General features: G+C 38.5%; 2 protein-coding genes across 2 annotated transcripts; both read left to right on the top strand.

Moving 5' to 3' along the window:
- The first annotated feature begins 6,757 nt into the window (after positions 1-6,757).
- LOC126626828 (mitochondrial carnitine/acylcarnitine carrier-like protein) lies at positions 6,758-11,938 on the top strand. The gene is made up of 6 exons (XM_050296233.1): positions 6,758-6,847; positions 6,987-7,069; positions 8,789-8,853; positions 9,223-9,260; positions 10,676-11,067; positions 11,437-11,938. Exons 1-6 carry the CDS (start codon positions 6,758-6,760, stop codon positions 11,936-11,938), a joined length of 1,170 nt encoding a protein of 389 aa, XP_050152190.1.
- On the top strand, positions 8,381-12,110 carry LOC126626117 (mitochondrial carnitine/acylcarnitine carrier-like protein). Its single transcript, XM_050295333.1, has 4 exons — positions 8,381-8,692; positions 8,789-8,853; positions 10,676-11,067; positions 11,437-12,110. Exons 3-4 carry the CDS (start codon positions 10,676-10,678, stop codon positions 11,936-11,938), a joined length of 894 nt encoding a protein of 297 aa, XP_050151290.1. The 5' UTR covers positions 8,381-8,692; positions 8,789-8,853; the 3' UTR covers positions 11,939-12,110.
- The last annotated feature ends 8,923 nt before the right edge of the window (positions 12,111-21,033 follow it).

The following is a 21,033-nucleotide window of genomic DNA, read 5'->3' as shown; positions in this document are numbered from 1 at the left end:
AGTCGCCACACCTTCAGCAATGGCGATACTCTCAGTAACGGCATCATCCGGCGCTTCACCCCCAGCTACCCCAGCTTGGGCACTAACTTCTCCGACTACTTCACTAATGGAAGCCTCAAAAGTAAAGGCAAGCAAGTCTTCCGAAAAAAAAGAGAAGGTCTCAAAATCTTTCCTAGCAAACTCAAAGTCAGACGGCCTACCGAAGAAATGATCTACATAACCCAGCTTGTTGAAATCGGCTAAACTCTGAGCAAGCAAAGCCTTAAGCCCAACCTTCTCACCATTCAATTTCTTGTTCTCCTCAAGCAAACCAACACGAACGTGTTGCAGCTCATCTACTTCCTTCTTCAGACTTTCGATGATCTTCAAAGTACCTTGGAGTTCCAACACTTGGGATTCAAGCCTATCAATGACTTTCTTGAATTGGATCACTTGATTATAAGCAGCAATTAGCCTTTCATCCTTTACGTGAGCAACGGAGCGAAGCTCAAAGATGACATGCTTAAGGTCTTAAATCTGAGGTATGTAACATCCAATCTCATTTTGTACACTTTCATACTTAACTTGGATTACGTCAAGCCTAGTCTTCAAATCCACAATCTCTTGGCGAGTGGTCTTAAGCTACAGAGAAGTGAGGGCAGAGATATTAGACCCTTTCAAAGTAACAAGATCAGATTCCAACCTCTTGATCTTCTAAGCCGAGGAATAAGCTTTGGCTACCATAGTTTTTGCCACCCCCTTGGCAGCCTTGGTATCTTCTTGGTCAATGAGTATAGACTCGGTTGCCAGAATCATCGTTTTCTGCATCATAGCAAGCAGAGCAGCCTTCCTATACTCGATCGTATGCTTCACAAAGAAACTTGGGTAGACAACCCCTTTAACACCATCAACAAACTTGGCATGCGAATCCATGTCTTCAAGCAAATCTGGTTTCAAGAGCGCACAAATCTCAACAGCTTTCTCTGAAACGGGCTTGGTGGATTTCTCACAACTGCTTACACAAGAAATCTCCATTTTCTCAGCAAGCGAATCAGTCTCAGTAATGAGGGGAGTGGATTTTAGCGCTACTTTAGCAGCAGAGTCCACCTTATCGTTCTTCATAGTAGCAAGTTTCTCCAAAGGTGAACCAGACTTAGCCCTCGATAGATGGCGTAACTTCTACGCTGAGCAATCCTATCAGCAGTTGAACTAGCCACCTTTGGAACGGCAGGCGTCACTAGCGCAAATCTAGCAACTTCATCTTTCTCGCCCTTAGAGAAAGTCAAGTCAATCATAAGCCTAGGGGCAGCCGGCAAACCCTCGCGAGCAGCGGAAGAATTCTTTGGCTTTTTCTCAGCCGGCATCTTTTGAGTAGGCGGGGAATATCTCTTTTTCCCACCTTCACTTATAGCAGGCTTCATAATGACGATCGGACGAGCTAATGCCTCCCCATTGATCCGCTTTATCTCTTCTCTCGAGGGTAACCCACCTTTCTCCCGACGAAGAGGATTAAGCAGCCAACACCACTCATGGTACTCAGAAGAGATACATGGTGCAACATACACCTTCTTCGTATCCAAAGAAGTCTATTTCCGAATCAAGAAAGAAGATCAAGTTCAAACTGGGAAACAATTCTACAAGCCTAAGCAGCTTGGGATTCCTACACCTACTATTTTTTTTCTGCATGCAGCACAGTAGGTGTGGGGGCATTTGTGGAGCCTACAATAATCCCAAAAATTCTAGAGGCGACACGTAGACTTTTATTCAAGAAAGACAAGATTGCCCTCAATAAATGGGCAGGCTTCTCAGATGCTCCCACGTGCAGCTCACATCCCTGGAGGACTTAGCAGCTAAACACAACTACCTAGAGCTCACCTGCCCTTGGCAAGGAATTAAAGATACGGATTAATTACCCAAATCCTATCTTTAATACATTCCTAATTGAAGATTGACTCCAATCAAGTAAGTAATCCTAATTTAAATAAATTAGGGATAATTACACCATTATATGAAGATATTATTTCCTATTTAATATCTTGGGAATATTTATAGAATATCTCTCCATTAAACACTATATGGCCGACCCTAAACCTATAAATACCTCATATTCTACCAAATTTTGAGAGCTTTTGCAACCCTAAAAAGCCTTAAACATTTTACTCTCTCAGAGAAACTAACTTAGGCATCGGAGATCCGTTGACCCAACCCCCCTCCCCACCTTGTGGGCGCGTGAGGCTTAGGTCTTTGATCAAAGGTGTTGATTGTTTTGCAAGTGTCAAGACTCAAGACGGCGGAAATTTGCATCGGCAAGAGCCAATTTCCACCATAAGTGGCCGGTCCTTATTTCTCCAAATAGGGCCGGCCACACCCCTATATATAGCCCTTCATTTCTCCAAAAACCTAGGTTGATTATTCTCCTAAAATTCTCTAAACACTTTCTCTCTCAAATTCTAATTTTGGCATCGGAGATTCTTCGGCCAATGCCCCCTATTCATCATGGGCAAGTGAGGCTCTTGGCCTTGATCCTAGGTGTTAATTGTTTTGCATGTGCATTTTCGTCCAAGAAGAAGAAGGCCGAAATTTGCATCCACAATGATGCTGCAGGTAGCTTTTCTCAGATAAAAATATTTAAATCAAGAGTTCTAAAATTGGATTTGAATAAGCTCTTGTATAATTAATTGGTATCATATCATATTCCAAATTTTCTATCCATCTTAGTTTCTAACTAATGGAAGTTTTTCTGTAAATACACATGTAGAAAGGTGCACTATATTTTGATGATCAAGCTGCATTATTATCTTTATGATTAACAAAAATGTAAAAATTAATTCTTCATATATTGCCAACTGTGCAAGCAATTGCAATTATATAAAATCCTTAATACAATTCAAAGTTTGGTGATCATTTCTTGGCTAATTAAATAGCTTGGTGAACTAAGTCAGGGAGTAAACTGACTGCATGCCAGAGCTGCCACTCGATCCAAGAGTGACCCTATGAAGTAAGTCTCCTTAAGACCATCTCCAATGGTGACAAAAAATCTAAAAATATTTAGCCCAGAAAATTCAGGTTTTAGCCCAGAAACAGTTTTTCTACTCCAACCATTCTTGCCATTTCGCTAGCAAATTGTGCACGTATCGGATCTTGGGACTTCCCTTTTCTCTTTGCTTCATCTTGCTTATCTCTACACGGGGGCCTTGAAAAAGAAAAAGTTGGGCTCATTTGGTTGACACCTTCATTGTCGACAAAATTCACACCTTCATTGACATCATTTGGGGGTGGGGCTTCATTATGAAATAATCTTCCACATTGTTGATTCGCATCGGTTCCCCACCTCGGACAATCCTTGAGGATGTTCCAAGCATGATGCAACTTAGTTCTTGTCTTGTAAATTGCCAATGCTTTGTCACCCTATGCAACAAATACATAAAAACAATTAGTTGCAAAATACTATTATGTACATGAGAACTAAAATATCAACAAAGAAACTAACAATTTCTGAGGCGCCCCTTCCACTAGGCATGTCAACCTTGGCTCTCTCCAAGCTTCCCTTCCACAAAGTGCATGCTTTGTTGACAATCTTCCACCAATCATAAACACCACCAACTTCCATTCGACCGGCATTGGAGTTTTCATGGAACTTATCAACGATTTTACCCCACAAAACCTTTCTATTTTGATTGGTGCCGACGGCACCATCTTCGCTAACAAAAATCCATGCCAAACATAAAGCAATATCTTCGTCAAAGGTCCAATTACGACCTATAACATGCTCTTTTGCCATCTTGAAAATTTTGGAAATGAGAAGAAATGTTATAAAGACAAATTGGAAGAATTGTAGGAGAAAAGTGAGTTTTGTGTGGATATTTGAACAAATACATAGGTATTTATAGAGTTTTTGGTTTAATTTTAAGTTAAATATTTTTTTTTAAATTATTCTAGCCGTTGGATTTAAATTTGGACCGTTAGATCTTTTTTTTTACCGTTAAATTTGATTATATTCGATATAAGCCATTGGATTCAATAAATACATAAATATGAAACTAAAAAAAATAATTTGAACCTGGACTGTTGGATTAACCAACGGCCCATTTAAATGTAGCCGTTGGATTATAAAAAGTAACCGTTGGGCTACTTATTGCACTGACAGGCGGGGGAACACCCCCACGTGGGGTTGTTGCTTTTCTGAAAATGCCTAGCGCGTGCAGTGCGTAGGCGAGTAGGGAAAGGGAACTGGGCTTCACAGCCCCGGTTTCAGTCTCAGTTAGTGGGGCCCATTTTGCTTTGTGACCTAAAACTGGGCCGGTATTTGACCTTGGGATTTTGGGGGAGGGGGGGAGGGGAAGGGAAAATTTTAGGCTATAAGTCACCATTGGAGATGGTCTAATGTCAAATCCATTGGCAGGCATTGCCTCTTCATTGTTGCACCACTCGACCCATTGTTGCTCCCCAATTTTCCTAATTTTTGTTTTCTTTCCGAATACTTCATCTAAATTCATACCCACAAATTTGAAATTAAAAAGATTTGAAACCCAAATAAAATATATAGAACACCTGAAACCCAAATATAAACTGTAATTAAGGAGTGCAGAAAAGTTGATTAAGCTTACAATAAAATCCAAATGATCCAACCTAGACACCAGAGGCATGGATCAATTACGAGACTATTATTCTATCCTCCATCTTGTTGTTGAAGGTTGAAGCTAGCTAGTTTTGCAGCGAGGACGACCTAGAGAAATAAAATAAAAGAATACTTTCGATGCGGTCCCTAGTTCTTAATACTCTTTGACTAAAGCCTTAATGGTATTCAAAAGTTGATCAAAGTCCCTTGAATCTCTCATTATAATATTATTAAAAACGGCTACAATAAAAAAAATTCAAACATTTTGATTGAATATATGGATGAAAATATATAACAATAAGAAATAATAAATGGCAAAAGAATGCATCCATAGTGTTAAAAAAATTGGTACATTTCACATATAACAAAGTGATACATTAATAAAGAAAAATGGGTACATTATAAATAAATTAGGGTATAATAAAAGATTAAAAAAATATGAGTAAAAATGAAATTTTAAAAAATATGGGTGCAAAAAGAAATTAATACATGGGTACAAATTAAAACTAAAAAGAAAATACTAGAAATTTAAAAAAAGGTTGCAAGTTAAAAGTGGGTACAAACTAAAAATATAACTATATGATACAAAGTTTAGTCATAAAACATAAATATACCATATGCAATTTTTTTATAATTGATTACTTATATAATGTCACGTGACGGTAAACACATGGGCACAAATACAAATAAAACTTTAAAAAATATGGGCACAAAAAGAAATTAATATATTAGTACAAATTAAAACTGAAAAGAAAATTGGTACAGATTAAAAAAGATCTGCAAATTAAAAATGGGTACAAACTAAAAATAAAAATTTATGATAAAAATTTAGCCATAAATATAAATATACTAATTGTAACATTTTTAACACTAAATGAATATATTTAGAAATAAAAAATATTTTATTATTGAAATAATTAATGATGCTATTAATACCCAAGGATCTTGATCAAAAATTAAAATGGTATAAGATTTTAATCAATAAAGTAATAAAGGGATGAATGAAAACCTAATTTCTCTTAAAATAAAATACAAAAAACAAATAAAAGACCTGGTATAAGGTTTTTATCAGACTGCTTCGCTGCAAGCCTTTCACGCAGAGCCGTCATGCATTCCCTGCTGTTTTTGGTTGACCGATTAAGGACACGTCACAAGCCATCCTGCAGTTTGTTGCCTCACGTGGTGACGGTTTGGAAAAGCTCTTGTGGTTGCAAACTGGTAAGAATACCCTGAACTGTAGCTTCATCACATATGCAATGTTTTGAGTTAAAAAAATGTCCCAAATACAATTAGGATGAGTAAATGAATAACTAGAAACATCGAAAATAGTTTTGTTTATTACTGAAGTAGTAGAATATGTACAAGACGGATTTATATTGATTTTACATTAAGAACCTATTTATGTACAATAAAAGAAACGGACATCTAAATCTTAGTTATATACAATAAGATAATATGTACAACAAAAAATGATTCACATGCTCTCTTTTTCATGACTGAATTTTCTACTTCACTGTTCTTGGGCTCGTCGCTTGTTTTAGTGGGTTTTGAAAAAAGCAATTTTTTCTTTATCTTCATGATATACAACTGTTTTCTCTTCTAAATTTTTCTCTGCAAAGTTTCCAGTTGATTGCTACAATTTTTGAAAAAGGAAGCTGTTAGCGTGGATTGTTAAATTTAAGTCAAAACGTTAAGACATATAAGAAAACAAATGGGAAAGTAGATATGTGTCAAATATATCTCAGAGGTGCAATATGTTATATTCTTTCTGATGTGTAATGCAATATATAGGGGAACAAAAAATCTATGCATGGTGTGGCATGCAATTATCTCACTTATCCTATATTTGTTGTTGGTCACTTTGGTCTCCCTATGTCACTGTGTAATATAATTTCGGCACCCTAAAAGCGAGCCATATGATGCTCAAAAATCTACTTATAAATGTTTTTTATTTTTACCTTTTTATTTGTGGCTAAAATTGATAAACAAGAGATTAAGTTCCCTTCTAATAAGCTACTTTTTGTTTTTTGTTTTTTTTTTTTTGGTGAACACTAATAAGCTACTTTGTGAATCAAAGAAACTATATATATTTGGATGATCAAAGACTAAATGGAATATTTTGTTTGAAGATCACTTTGAAGTGAAATGAATAATATGAAAATGGAAGATCCTGTACTCTCTCTTTCGGGAAAAGAAGATGTGATATCTGCGGTTGCACTTTCCTCTGGTGCTTGTGCAATGGAAGTTGCAGTATCTCTTTTGTAGATGCGGAATATATAGCAAAGTAGAGGATTAGTAAATATTGAATAATACAAAAGTATTAGTGTAAACAGTAAATGGTTATATGCATCTTAACCTTTTAAATTTATTTTTTGTGTTTGCTTAAGAGGACCGAAAAGATGTTTTTCACCATGTCTGGCTCTCTTTCTTAAATCGGAAGCGTGATCTTTTGAAGGGGAGCTGCTTGACACGGTAAGTTGTGTGGCTGAAGCTTCTTTAGAGAGAGGTGCAGTTGTAGGAACAATTGCATCATTCTTTTCATGTTCAACCACTGTTTGATCACATATGTTTGAACTTGATTCAAGAAGCGGGACTTCGTCATCAAAGATCAACTGGATAAGAAGTTCATTTCTGCTAAAATCACCTTTCGTGGTGCCAAACCGAAGTTGGAAATTTTTACACTGGCCTCGCGTTTGAAGGATTGCATATGGAAGTTCTTGTTGGCTAGTGAAACTTTTTTCAACCACAAATCGTAGCAGGATACTCCAAACATTTGCCTTCTTGTTTCTAATTATCATCGCATTATTCATCACTTGTGTCTTCAAGAACCAAACGTCTTTTGAACCTACATACAATGGTTTATAATGAGACATAGTTGTGTTTTAACATTATAAAAAAGTAGATGAAAGTGATTATGAGTTTTTGCATTACCAAGGAAGAGGAGTTCGATTCTTTGTGGGATGGTTCGGACAAATCAGTTTATCACTATGGGAAGCGGTTCTCAGTTGTTTGTGGCAAGATGGACTTGCTTTGTACCACTAGTCGTTCCCTATATCAAAACGTATAATGGTTGCTCTGCATACAGCGGAAACATCCTACAATATATTTTTGAAGGAATTAGGCAATATTATGAAAAATCACAGTTTAGACTATATTCTTATGTCATATAATTTTCTTTGAAGTTGATAAGTTATAGGTCATTTAAGAGAAAGATACTTGTTATGTAGTAGAAGTCATTTTAAATGCATATAGGAAGAAAGTTGTTGGATGTGGTTCCAAAACAAATGTATTTGCGTATTAAGGAAAGAAGGATAAAAAATCATATGCTATGACTTCATCCTTGACTGCGATGTTTGTTTCGGAATTTATTATTCATTTATTTTACGTATTTAAGAAGATAATTTTAGAGCGTTTTGGTTATTTTAAATTTCATTTTGGCGTTTGGATGTGAATTTAGAATAGATGGATAGAACTTGATTTCAGGCGCGTGCAAATGACGCGTAATCTCGAATTAGAACGAAGAAGTTACGATCGTGGAAAGTGAGGGACAATTTTCTATACTGACTCGAGTAGCGGCAGCTCTTACATTGGGTAAGGTTAGAAGGTTGAATGAGAGAAAAATAAAACATTGGAGGCTGTATTTTCGTGAGAGTAGGTGCTGCGCTATGCAAGTTTTTCTTCTTAGCCTATTTTTCCAAATTCGAATTCAACCGAAATTGGCTGAATTCGGAGGGTCGAGACATGATACAGACATATTCACTCGTCTGTTGCATATAAATATAAAGCTCCCAACACAATTGGAAACTTACTTAGAGAGCACAAGAGAGAGTGGCTGTGATTGGCTTTTCCTACACCTCGTTTTTGCCCAACCACTGCGTCCTCATCTGAATGCGAATCCACTCCCTCTCTCTCTCAGCCACACCTACTCTCACCCTCTCTCTCTCTTCCGGTTCACACCCCACCAAGTAACAGAGCTGGTGGTGTGTGTATGTGGGTCTGATATCCCCCCAAGATTCATTTCCTTCCCTTATTATTCACAGATTCTCGTCCTCGTACAATTTCAACATTCATAAAACTCCTTTTTCTGAATTTCTGGTAATCTTTCTTTACCCGCTTTGGTTTTTCATGTTTTGGGTTTTTGGGTTTCACGGATTCTATTTAATGGATCTAATGGTTCTTGGGTTTTTGCAGATTGGACCATCTTGGACTCTTGAGAGCTCTTCCTTTGACTTTGGGTGCCGCCAATTATTTGTCAAGTAAGATTCTTCCCCTTTTTTCTGCTTCAAAGTGTTAATTCTGTCCAATGCGATTGCCTTTGAATGCTTATCATGCTACTCATATTGAGATTGTGATTGAGATTGAACAAGCCGCCAAATTGGAGCATTTTGATCATCTATAATATAGATTCCATTTCAGCCACTCTTGTTCATCAAGTCTGGTTCTCTTGGTCACCGGGTGACCAAGGATTATAATCATCCACTATCGGATTTCACATCAAGGGTTGAGATTAAAACATTAAAAACATCAAATCCAAAGGTGAGTGACCGTGCATTCCTCGGTCACAGGGTGTCCAAGAGAACTCTTTTTATCTTATCCGGGAACTGTAAAATGTAAAAATATTTCAGTATCGTTTGGTGTGCTGCAAATGCTTGAAGATGAAGGGGTAAAAGCACAACCCTTTCATCTCCTTTGTATTAACTTTTGGAGTATTCAATTATAATGCATATTACTTTTTAATGACTAATTTGAACTTTTGTAAACTGGATCTTTGAAGAGAAAAGACTCCTCCTTGCTTTAAGGTCACGTATCATCAAGTGTTGAATATTTTGTTTCAATACTGGCTGTGAAAGTAGAAATGAGCTTTTTACGGGAAAGTAGAAATGTACGACGGGGTGCACAATCTAGCTATTTGTTTTTGTGCTGTTTAGTCTTAATCCGTTCACCAAATGTTTACATAAGCGATTTCAAGAAGAAAAAAAAAACAACTGTTTAGATATATGGCAAATTTATCTGGTGATATTGGTTTTCAGTGATTGATGATTACGTGAACCTTGTAGTTTTGCCTAGAGTTTCATCTCTTGATTTTTGTAGTTGAAATCGCTGTGATTGATGATTACTTAATTCTTCGTATTATATCGACTGTGTGTTTCGTCAGAGAACTGATGATTGATTATTGTTTTGGCATTTGAAAACTGAAATTCAATGTTTATTTTGTGATGGAAAGAAATAAAATAAAAAAGAAAGCGTAAAAACAGTTCAGATAGGATGAGGTATAAATAAACACCATTCGAATTCAAGTTATCAGTAGAAAGAACTGGACAAAATGATCGTTAAAGAAGGGATGACTACCTGTTATTCTTTTTGCCAAAATAATATTTATGTTGTCACAGTTCTAAAGACTCAGATGATAAAATTGTATTCTGTTCCTTTACATAATCCATTTGCCACTTTCTGAGAGCCCTCACAGCCCAGGCACAACGACCCAATTATCAGGGGCGCACTCTGCCACTGAGCTAATAGCCCACTGTGCAGGAAATGTTTGAAAGTTATTTTAGGTGACTGGAATTGTTCTAAAACTGGAGAAGAATCTATGGTTGATCTTCGTTTTCTAAATGTCACAAACTAATAGAAGTTTGTGTAGCACTACCTAACCCAAGTTATGATACCTAAGGCCTCTAGTGATGATTTCTAGAACCCCAGTAGTGTGATGTTTGTAGTCTCTTTTCTTTCCCTAAATTTCTCTATGAATATGACATATCAGAGTCTTACAACAATCAAAAGACCTAGTTCAAACAAACAAAATACTTTTCACATATTATTCCACTTGTCATGAATCAATATTATATCTAGAATTTCACACGCACACCCACACAGAGATACACATGGGCAGTCGTGTATGATAAGGTGATGTTTCAAAAAGCTTTCTGTTTTAAGCATTGAAAACTTTTTGGCGTCTGGCTATAGATTGATAACTTTTAGGAGAACCATTGTTCCATCAAACTTATCAGCAAGGTCCTTGTGTAGCATATTCATATACCGAAAGTTAACTTTTTGGGTTTTCTAATTCTGAAAATGCAGATGGGGGAAGTAGTTAAGGACTTAGCAGCTGGGACTGTTGGAGGGGCAGCGCAGTTAGTAGTTGGCCACCCATTTGATACCATAAAGGTTAAACTGCAAAGCCAGCCTACTCCGCTCCCAGGACAACCTCCGAAGTTCTCAGGTGCTTTTGATGCTGTCAAGCAGACATTAGCTGCTGAGGGGGCAGGAGGTCTCTACAAAGGAATGGGAGCTCCACTTGCCACTGTTGCTGCCTTCAATGCTGTCCTCTTCACAGTAAGGGGGCAAATGGAGACATTATTGAGGTCTCAACCTGGTGCCCCACTTACAGTTAGCCAGCAGGTCATTTGTGGGGCAGGGGCTGGAGTAGCTGTGTCCTTTCTGGCATGCCCCACTGAGTTGATCAAGTGCAGGTCAGTGTAATGGCTATTTTCTATTTAAATTTGAACATGATTCCAATTTTCAATACATTGTCGAAACCTGAAGTTTGGTTCATCCTCCTGCCTACATTCTCTATTTGGCGCTTGCTCAATATATCTGTAGCCACTCTATACTAGTTTTGTTCCTTGAAGGAAATGTTAAACACCTTAACCTATTCCTTTCCTTTTATTTTGTTTTTCAATCAAGGTGTAAGGTTTGTATGTACAGATTGATTCGTATCATTAAAATTAGCTTTTTAGTGAAAAAGTTTAAATTTAAATTTCATCACTTTGCCATTTCAAATTTCAATAAGGAAACAAGAAGCCTTACGTACATTCTGTTTGGATTTCATGGTAGAACAGGCTGCAAGCCCAGAGTGCATTGGGGGACGCTGGCTCAGTGAGTGGCGCAGTGAAGTATGGAGGGCCGTTGGATGTGGCCAAGCAGGTACTTAGGTCGGAAGGTGGTGCGAGGGGTCTGTTCAAGGGCTTGGTTCCTACTATGGCACGAGAAATACCTGGAAATGCTGCAATGTTTGGTGTCTACGAAGCCCTCAAGCAGTTCTTTGCTGGAAGCCAGGACACTTCCGGTTTGGGAAGAGGATCTCTGATTGTAGCTGGAGGATTGGGGGGAGCAGCCTTCTGGGCTTCCGTCTACCCAACTGATGTTGTCAAGAGTGTACTTCAGGTAGATGATTTCAAAAATCCCAAGTATTCGGGGTCAGTTGATGCCTTTAAAAAGATTCTTGCCTCAGAGGGAGTCAAAGGCCTCTATAAGGGCTTTGGACCAGCTATGGCTAGAAGTATTCCGGCTAACGCAGCATGCTTCTTGGCATATGAGGTCACAAGGTCAAGTTTGGGATGATAATTTGTTTTCGGGCTATTTGGTCGCTGTGGAATCAGTAAACTTTGATTAGTTGTCTTCGTTTTCTGATTCAGAAGCAGTTTTTCTATACATTGAACCTGTGGTTGGGTACTAGTATCCTCCATAATTTGTAATAACAGTTCTGTTGCTGGAGGAGACATTCTTTTACCAATCTCATGTTACATGCACTGGTATTCTCTTCTTTTCTTTCCCTAGAAAGTGGATTCTCTTGCAGATTTCTTGCGTCCGACGTCGGAATTCGTCGAATCCAAATTGGTTATCCAAATGCTGAAATGCAGCCTCATTTTAATGTTAGTTTGAAGATCCAAGTTTTAGGTTCAACACTCCAGATTTCTCCTATATATTCAATCTTTCAAAATCTTATTCTACCCGATTGCAAAAGTTCCAAGCCCACCTACATCATTTGCTGGAGAAGGTCATCGCAAAATTTTCTGGCGGCCGAAATTCCCCTTGAATATTTTTCCAGTCAAAGGAATTTTTTCCGGCTGGAATATTTTGTCCGATGAGAAAAATTCTTTTTCCAGCCATCGGAGCATTTTATTATAGAAAATTACATGTGAGACTATATTCAACAGATAAATTACATGTTGTTGCTTTAGGCAGTGCAAATTGTTGATTTCACATGTATATGCAATAAAATTAGAGAATTTTTAACGTTTTACAAGATTTTTTAGAAGTCATTGGCGGACAGTGACCTGAAAGTGAACTGAATAAATATTAATAAAGATAGTGCATACCAAAAGTGGTTGTTTAGTCTAGTTCAACAAGTTGTTTTTTACTTTGAAGTTTTGAGTTCAAATCTCATTGAAGACATTTTAAAATCATTTTTTATGTAATTATTATGAAAATTAAGAAAATACCATGGAGTTCATACAAAATAAATTATAATCAATTAGGAATGAAAAGATAGTTTGGCTGTGATTGGTGAGATTGGAACATTTGACTTCTGATGATTGACAAATTGTCTCCATGGAATGAGAGGAAGGAAAGGGATCCTCTCCTTCCTCCTAATCCACCAAATCAGAAAATTTGTGTCATTAAAATTTGATCTAACGGTTATGATGAGTAGATTTTATATTATATATTTAACCCTATTCTTAGTATATTTTGGTTAATATTTTGGGAGAATTTTGATACTTTGAATTGTATTTTCAAAATAGGATTTTTGACTTCCTGTGGAGCAAAACATGGTCAAACAGACGAATTTTGGAGTAATTCTAGTTGGAGGACGTTCGTGAGTCGGTTAGCTTGATCGTATCAAAATATCAGATTTTTCTACCTGATGATTTTTTGGCAATAAAATAAGGAGCAATGTGCAGTGTTGGAATAGTGATGTTTTGGGCTTGACTTGTGTTTTTGGAGCCCAAGATGACCTCGGATGGTTTCATGGCTTTCTAGAGGTGTGTTTGGAACGTTCTGATATTTAAAACAAGCTATCTTGGGCTGGACTTGGAGGAGATTTGAGGCTAAAACGTGGCTGGACAGTTTCTGTGCAGATTCTCCTAGCTTAATTAGGACTCTATTTTCTAAATTATTTTATTTTATTATTTAGTTTCCTAATTGGAGAAAAACACTAGGGTTTGTGCGATAGCTAGAGGGGATTTTAAGGCTTTTGTTGTTCTTAGTTTTCTTGCTACGCTTTCTTTTATGCAACTTTGGAGGCAGAGAGTAATTGCAAAGGTTCTTGGAGATTTTCTACTTTAAGGTGTTTTCATTCCTTTTATTCTTAATAATATTTTCTATGATTTTAATTATGAATATGTGTAACTAATTCCTTATGCTAGGGCGAAGCCTTGAGCTTTAGCATGAATATGTGATTTTTATTTAATTGTTTATGATTGATTGCATGCACACTTTGAATTATTAATCACCGTGATTAAAACTATCTAATTGTCTTAATGCCTGATCATCATTATGATCTTTAGAAAAGTAATTTGATGCAATTTTTGTCGGAAGGATCCCTGAAATTGACACTAGTTTCTTGTGGTTAATAATTGTAATTTCACTTAAGATGAACACCACGACTTAAGGGTTGCATGGTTTTTCAAAGGGTTTTCATAAAACTTAATGAGTCTCTCATGTTCATATTTGATCCAAACGTCCGGACGGATTGCATGTTAGATATACGTTCTATGTTGAAGGTTCCAAGTAGGATATATATTAGGAAAACCTAACCTTCAAAGTGGCATGTGTAGATCATAAGTTATTGGTAAAAATGCATAAGATTGCTAGGTGATGGTGGAACCCTAGTGCTTTTATAAATTGGTATTTTAAAAACTGTTTCTTTTTTCTTTCAGCTTTAATATTGCAGATTGTTTTATTTTTATTAATTAAATTCGTTTTATTAAATTAGGTCATAAAAAACAATCATCTCAAATTTTTGTTTTACAATAATTAATTGGAATTCGGTTTTCTTTGAATTGTTTAATAATCCCTGTGGAGAATGACCTTGCGAGAACCATTTATACTACAATATCCTTGTCATTGTTGAAAGTATTATAGGAGTTTTTTTTTAACCCATTTGCGTGTGTGGTAAATTCCCTATCAATACAAACAGAGGGTCACTTTAAAAGTTATAATAATTGCAATCGTTCGATCAAATTTTAATAGCACGAATTCCCTGATTTGGTGGATTAGAAGGAAGAGATCCGGAGAAGAATCCCATTTCGTTTTTTTGGTTCAATTTTTAATTAGGTTCTGTTCCGTAATCGGTTCATTTTTTATTTTATAAAATAAGAGAGACAATTTGTGATAAATTACGGTTAATCATTCTTTTTTTTCGTCTAAAGTGACTATGAAAAATTTCACATTGCTTATGACCATTATAAATATAGTCAAGCAAACTCACCAATTTAAAAAGTGATCTAGAGGGGCAATACATGATAAATTTTACTGAGGCAATACTGAAATTTCTAAAGCAAATTAACAGAGGGAATACATTCGAATTGAAAGCGTTAAAAAGTGAAGTATGGTGGTAAATTTGTAATATCATTTAGCTAGGTTATACTTTTAGTACAGGAGGTGATCACGTAACTTTTTACACAACAGATAAACATAGTACAAAATTAAAGGCAATTGGAGAGATACAACAATTTTATCTTTTCTGGAGATTAACTAAGTATAAAAGGAAGATACAAAACTGGAAGAATCCATCTAGTTACAAATGTTTTATTTTTTCTAAAATTAACGAAGGATAAAAGGAAATTAGAGAATTGAATGGGTTCATCCGAATACAATAATTTTATCTTTTCTGAAAAGAAACAAAAGGATAAAAGAAAAATACGAAATTCAAAGAATCCATCCAGGTATATTAACCTAATATTTTTCTGGAAGTCATTGTCTAGGGTTTCCATACAATGAAATACAACAACAACAACAAAGCCTTTTCCCACTAAGTGGGGTCAGCTATATGAATCCTAGAACGCCATTGCGCTCATTTGTGTCATGTCCTCCGTTAGATCCAAGTACTCAAGTCTTTTCTTAGGGTCTCTTCCAAAGTTTTCCTAGGTCTTCCTCTACTCCTTCGGCCCCGAACCTCTGTCCCGTAGTCACATTTTCGAACCGGAGCGTCAGTAGGCCTTCTTTGCACATGTCCAAACCACCGGGACCGATTTTCTCTCATATTTCCTTCAATTTTGGCTACTCCTACTTTACCTCGGATATCCTAATTCCCAATCTTATCCTTTCTCGTGTGCCCATACATCCCACGAAGCATCCTCATCTCCGCTACACCCATTTTGTGTACGTTGATGCTTCACCGCCCAACATTCTGTGCCATACAACATCGCTGGCCTTATTGCCGTCCTATAAAATTTTCCCTTGAGCTTCAGTGGCCTACGACGGTCACACAACACGCCGGATGCACTCTTACACTTCATCCATCCAGCTTGTATTCTATGGTTGAGATCTCCATCTAATTCTCCGTTCTCTTGCAAGATAGATCCTAGGTAGCGAAAACGGTCACTTTTTGTGATCTTCGCTAGATTGCTCCGGTCATTAGTGTGGATAAGTATATAAATGGATAGAGATAGGAAAGCAAACACAAGATGTACGTGGTTCACCCAGATTGGCTACGTCAACGGAATAAAGGAGTTCTCATTAATTATGAAGGGTTTACACAAGTACATAGGTTCAAGCTCTCCTTTAGTGAGTACAAGTGAATGATTTAGTACAAATGACATTAGGAAAAATTGTGGGAGAATGATCTCGTAGCCACGAAACTTCTAAGTACCGGAGTGTGGTATCGTCTTGACTTGCCTTATCTGTCTCATAGATAGATGTGGCATCTTCTCTGGAAGTACTCTTCCTCCATCCAAGGTTGGTATCTGTAACTGGTGGAGATGCACAAGGTAATGTATCAATTTCACTTGAAGCTTACTTGTAGTTTCATGCTTGGTCAAGCGAGATACAAACCATGTAGTAGGAGTCCCCCAAGTCGCCGAGCTGGGGGATCTGCTGAAAGAGGTGACAGACAAGGTAAGCAATCAGAGCTCCGGCTGATTGTTCACATTCTCCCTATCTTGCAGGCAGCATGAAGGATAAAGAGAAGAAAAATGAGGAGATATGATATGGGATACTTTTGCTTTTGAAGAAGTAACTTTCCACATGCTTATTCTTGAACTGGGCTGGAGGGTTTTCTGGTTTCCTCCAGAGTATAAGGCCGACTGAAGAATTTGAGGGTCAAAACAAGTCCATCAAATCTAGAGTACGTTCGACCCTGCTGATATGGGATACTTTTGCTTTTGATAGAGTAGTGGATGTATCAGCACGTGTGCTGTTACGCTTGTCTCCACATGCTTCCTTGTATCCTTCTCACTTGCCCTATCTGTTCCTCAGGCAGATGCGGTATCTTCCCTGGAAGCATAAGATGTTGAAGATGAGTACTCGAGAGCAATGCCAGGTAAGTAATCAGGTAAGGGGTTCCAGGCAGTCAGTTCCTGGCTGGAAGCTTGATTCCAAGTGCTGACTGATTGCTCTCTTTCTCCTTGTCTTGTAGGTAAGAACAAGGCCAAAGGAAAAGACAGGGAAAAAGCATGATATGGGATACTCTTGCTTTTAACCCTAATGATATGAGATATTCTTGCTCTAGTATAGCTTGTTTACAGAGGTATTATCGGGGGGGGGGGGAAAAAAGCTGAATATTTCAAAAAGCTTTGTTGGGAGTGCCCTCTCAGATAAGAGAAAGGGTTGAGCATTTTTGCAGGTCTGCCTGTTCGTTAGGGATGGAAGTCGACATATATAGGAGTCTCCCTAACATCAAGTAATAATGTTATTCCTTTACCCTGCTTGGTTATAGCACGGTAGTGGGAGCTGCCAGCTTCACATGTTTTAACTCTGTCAGAGCACTTTGAAAAAGTGGTTTGTGGTATCTGGAAAGCTGATGTTGCGTGTGAAGATTACAGACCTGTCGGGGGTCTGGCTCTCGAGATTCGGAGAACGATGCCTCTTCGATTTTTGAGAAAGCAATCTTGCTGGGGGTTTGGCTCTCGAGATTCGGAGAGCGGTGTCTCTTCGATTTTTGAGAAAGTAATCATGTTGGGAGTCTGGCTCTCGAGATTCGGAGGGCGGTGCCTCTTCGATTTTGGAGCAAGCAATCTTGTTGGGAGTGTTTTCTCGAATGAGAGTAAAGGTTGGGCATGTTTGCTAGTCTACCTTGCCACGAAGCACAGAGGTTGACACACAGGGACTTTCCAATTATCCAGCAGTGGTACTGTTCCTTTACCCTCTCTTCGATTTTTGAGAAATTAATCATGTTGGGAGTCTGGCTCTCGAGATTCGGAGGGCGGTGCCTCTTCGATTTTGGAGCAAGCAATCTTGTTAGGAGTGTTTTCTCGAATGTGAGTAAAGGTTGGGCATGTTTGCTAGTCTACCTTGCCACGAAGCACAGAGGTTGACACATCGGGACTTTCCAATTATCCAGCAGTGGTACTGTTCCTTTACCCTTGTGGGTAATAATATGGTAGCTAGACCTTCAAAATTTATGTGTCTAAACTTTGTTAGTGTTGTTTCTTTGCAATTCTTTTACCCTTCTTGGTCAGAGCGATGTAGTGGGAGCTGCAAGCTTCACGTATCTCAACTTTGTCAGAGAACTTTGGCAAAGTTTTCTGTGGTACCCATGAGCTACTGTTGCGTGTGGGAAGTGGGTGATTGAACAGTACGATTCATGTGCTTTCTACTTCGCCAGAAATCTTCGACAGAATGCCCATAATTTCCGCAAAGCTGAGTGTGCGTGTGACAGGTGCTGACAAGGCTGGAAAAGTAGGTGCCTCTTCGATTTCTGAAATCGGCCCTCGTGGTCTCTGAGCAGCCCAGCTTTTGAGAAAGCAAGCCTCTTCGATTTCTGAGATCGGCCTTTGTGGTCTTTGAGCAGCCCAGCTTTTGAGAATCTCTGAGCAGCCCAGCTTTTGAGAAAGCAAACGCCTCTTCGATTTCTGAGCAGGCGCCTCTTCGATTTCTGAAGCTTCGTCGAGTGCAGATTTTTATAGGGGCTGACATTAAGTTCCAAAGCACACTTGAATATCCACCAGTAGAAGCTCCATTCTTGCACTTCTAAGATCTTGATTTGTCCGACCTCTTCTCTCTGCAACACCTTTGAAAATGTCTGGCCCCTCCGACCGTCGTTTTGACTTGAACCTTGTTGAAGAGGCAGCCCCGCCTTCTCCAGACAACATATGGCGCCTATCCTTCGTCTCCCCTACTGGTCCTCTTACCGTTGGGGATTCCGTGATGAAGAATGATATGACCGCTGCGGTAGTGGCCAGGAACCTTCTCACTCCCAAAGATAACAGACTACTTTCCAAACGGTCTGATGAGTTGTCTGTTAAGGATTCTCTGGCTCTCAGTGTTCAGTGTGCAGGTTCTGTGTCTAATATGGCCCAACGCCTATTTGCTCGAACCCGCCAAGTTGAATCATTGGCGGCTGAAGTGATGAGTCTCAAACAGGAGATTAGAGGGCTCAAGCATGAGAATAAACAGTTGCACCGGCTCGCACATGACTATGCTACAAACATGAAGAGGAAGCTTGACCAGATGAAGGAATCTGATGGTCAGGTTTTACTTGATCATCAGAGATTTGTGGGTTTGTTCCAAAGGCATTTATTGCCTTCGTCTTCTGGGGCTGTACCGCGTAATGAAGCTCCAAATGATCAATCTCTGATGCCTCCTCCTTCTAGGGTTTTGTCCAATACTGAGGTTCCGAATGATCCCCCTCCGGTGCCTTCTCTTTCTGGGGCTCTACCGACTGCTGAGACTTCTCCTAAGCAACCTTTGTGAAGGCTCCCTCTTGTTTGTTTATTTTGACTCAAGTATATGTACATATTTGTAACTTATCGGGGATATCAATAAATAAGCTTTCCTTCATTTCAACGTATTGTGTTAAATACACCAAAGCCTTCTTCGCTAAGTTCTTTGAATTTTCTTTTGTTGAAGCTTGTATGTTGAAGCTTTGTGAGTGGAGCATATAGGTTGAGGTAGTGTTCCCTTAATTTCCCGAGTGAGGAAAACTTCTCGGTTGGAGACTTGGAAAATCCAAGTCACTGAGTGGGATCGGCTATATGAATCTTAGAACGCCATTGTGTTCTGTCCTGTGTCATGTCCTCCGTTAGATCCAAGTACTCTAAGTCTTTTCTTAGGGTCTCTTCCAAAGTTTTCCTAGGTCTTCCTCTGCCCCTTCGGCCCTGAACCTCTGTCCCATAGTCGCATCTTCTAATCGGAGCGTCAGTATGCCTTCTTTGCACATGTCCAAACCACCGTAACCGATTTTCTCTCATCTTTCCTTCAATTTCGGCTACTCCTACTTTACCCCGGATATCCTCATTCTTAATCTTATCCTTTCTCGTGTGCCCACACATCCAACGAAGCATCCTCATCTCCGCTACACCCATTTTGTGTACGTGTTGATGCTTCACCGCCCAACATTCTGTGCCATACAGCATCGCCGGCCTTATTGCCGTCCTATAAAATTTTCCCTTGAGCTTCGGTGGCATACGGCGGTCATACAACACGCCGGATGCACTCTTCCACTTCATCCATCCAGCTTGTATTCTATGGTTGAGATCTCCATCTAATTCTCCGTTCTTTTGCAAGATAGATCCTAGGTAACGAAAACGGTCGCTCTTTGATATTTCTTGATCTCCAATCCTCACCCCTAACTCGTTTTGGCCTCCATTTGCACTAAACTTGCACTCCATATATTCTGTCTTTGATCGGCTTAGGCGAAGACCTTTAGATTCCAACACTTCTCTCTAAAGGTTAAGCTTTGCATTTACCCCTTCCTGAGTTTCATCTATCAACACTATATCGTCTGCGAAAAGCATACACCAAGGAATATCACTTTGAATATGTCCTGTTAACTCATCCATTACCAACACAAAAAGGTAAGGACTTAAGGATGAGCCTTGATGTAATCCTACAGTTATGGGAAAGCTTTCGGTTTGTCCTTCATGAGTTCTTACGGCAGTCTTTGCTCCTTCATACATATCCTGTATAGCTTGGATATATGCTACTCGTACTCCTTTCTTCTCTAAAATCCTCCAAAGAATGTTTTTGGGACCCTATCATACGCTTTTTCCAAATATATTTTTTGTATAAATGGCTGTTATCCTAATAGCAAATACAAAACATCTATCAGAGAAAAATATTGTTGAGGCTTTTCAACATGAAGACATGGTTGGTGTGCCTGCTTTTTGTTAGCATGCTGGTGTTTAACCATCAAGTACTGCCTGCGAGGATCCCTGAACTATCATTCATCCTAATGACGATGCTATTCCACCTCCTACTCCGGCTAACCCTTACAACCATGGCTGCAACCCGATAAATAGGTGTCGCGGTCCACCGGCTGGGGCTAATCATCTTCAGGATAAAGCTCGCAACAAGAACTGAAAATTTACAGAGGGCCTTATATTCAGAAGAAACGCCTCACTGAGTGTGGGAAACATTAACCCACCAAGAAAAATATAGTACAATATATATATATTTAAGTCTTTATATTTCAGTAATGAATAAGTAAGGCTTCTGTAGATGAGATATCGTTATTAGATTGATTGTGTTGTCAATGCTTGATTTATGATGAATGA

Source organism: Malus sylvestris, chromosome 6, assembly GCF_916048215.2.
Source record: "Malus sylvestris chromosome 6, drMalSylv7.2, whole genome shotgun sequence".
Lineage (NCBI taxonomy): Eukaryota > Viridiplantae > Streptophyta > Magnoliopsida > Rosales > Rosaceae > Malus > Malus sylvestris.
The sequence above is the reverse complement of the archived record's forward strand: the minus strand, read 5'-3'. Positions and strand labels throughout refer to the sequence as shown.

Bases quoted from the DNA above. Each gene is read 5' to 3' on its own strand.
- LOC126626828 (XM_050296233.1), top strand. From the start codon at position 6,758: ATGGAAGATCCTGTACTCTCTCTTTCGGGAAAAGAAGATGTGATATCT. The intron at 8,854-9,222 runs GTAAGATTCTTC...AAAATATTTCAG, and splicing joins TGCCGCCAATTATTTGTCAA to TATCGTTTGGTGTGCTGCAA. The intron at 11,068-11,436 runs GTCAGTGTAATG...ATGGTAGAACAG, and splicing joins ACTGAGTTGATCAAGTGCAG to GCTGCAAGCCCAGAGTGCAT.
- LOC126626117 (XM_050295333.1), top strand. From the start codon at position 10,676: ATGGGGGAAGTAGTTAAGGACTTAGCAGCTGGGACTGTTGGAGGGGCA. The intron at 11,068-11,436 runs GTCAGTGTAATG...ATGGTAGAACAG, and splicing joins ACTGAGTTGATCAAGTGCAG to GCTGCAAGCCCAGAGTGCAT.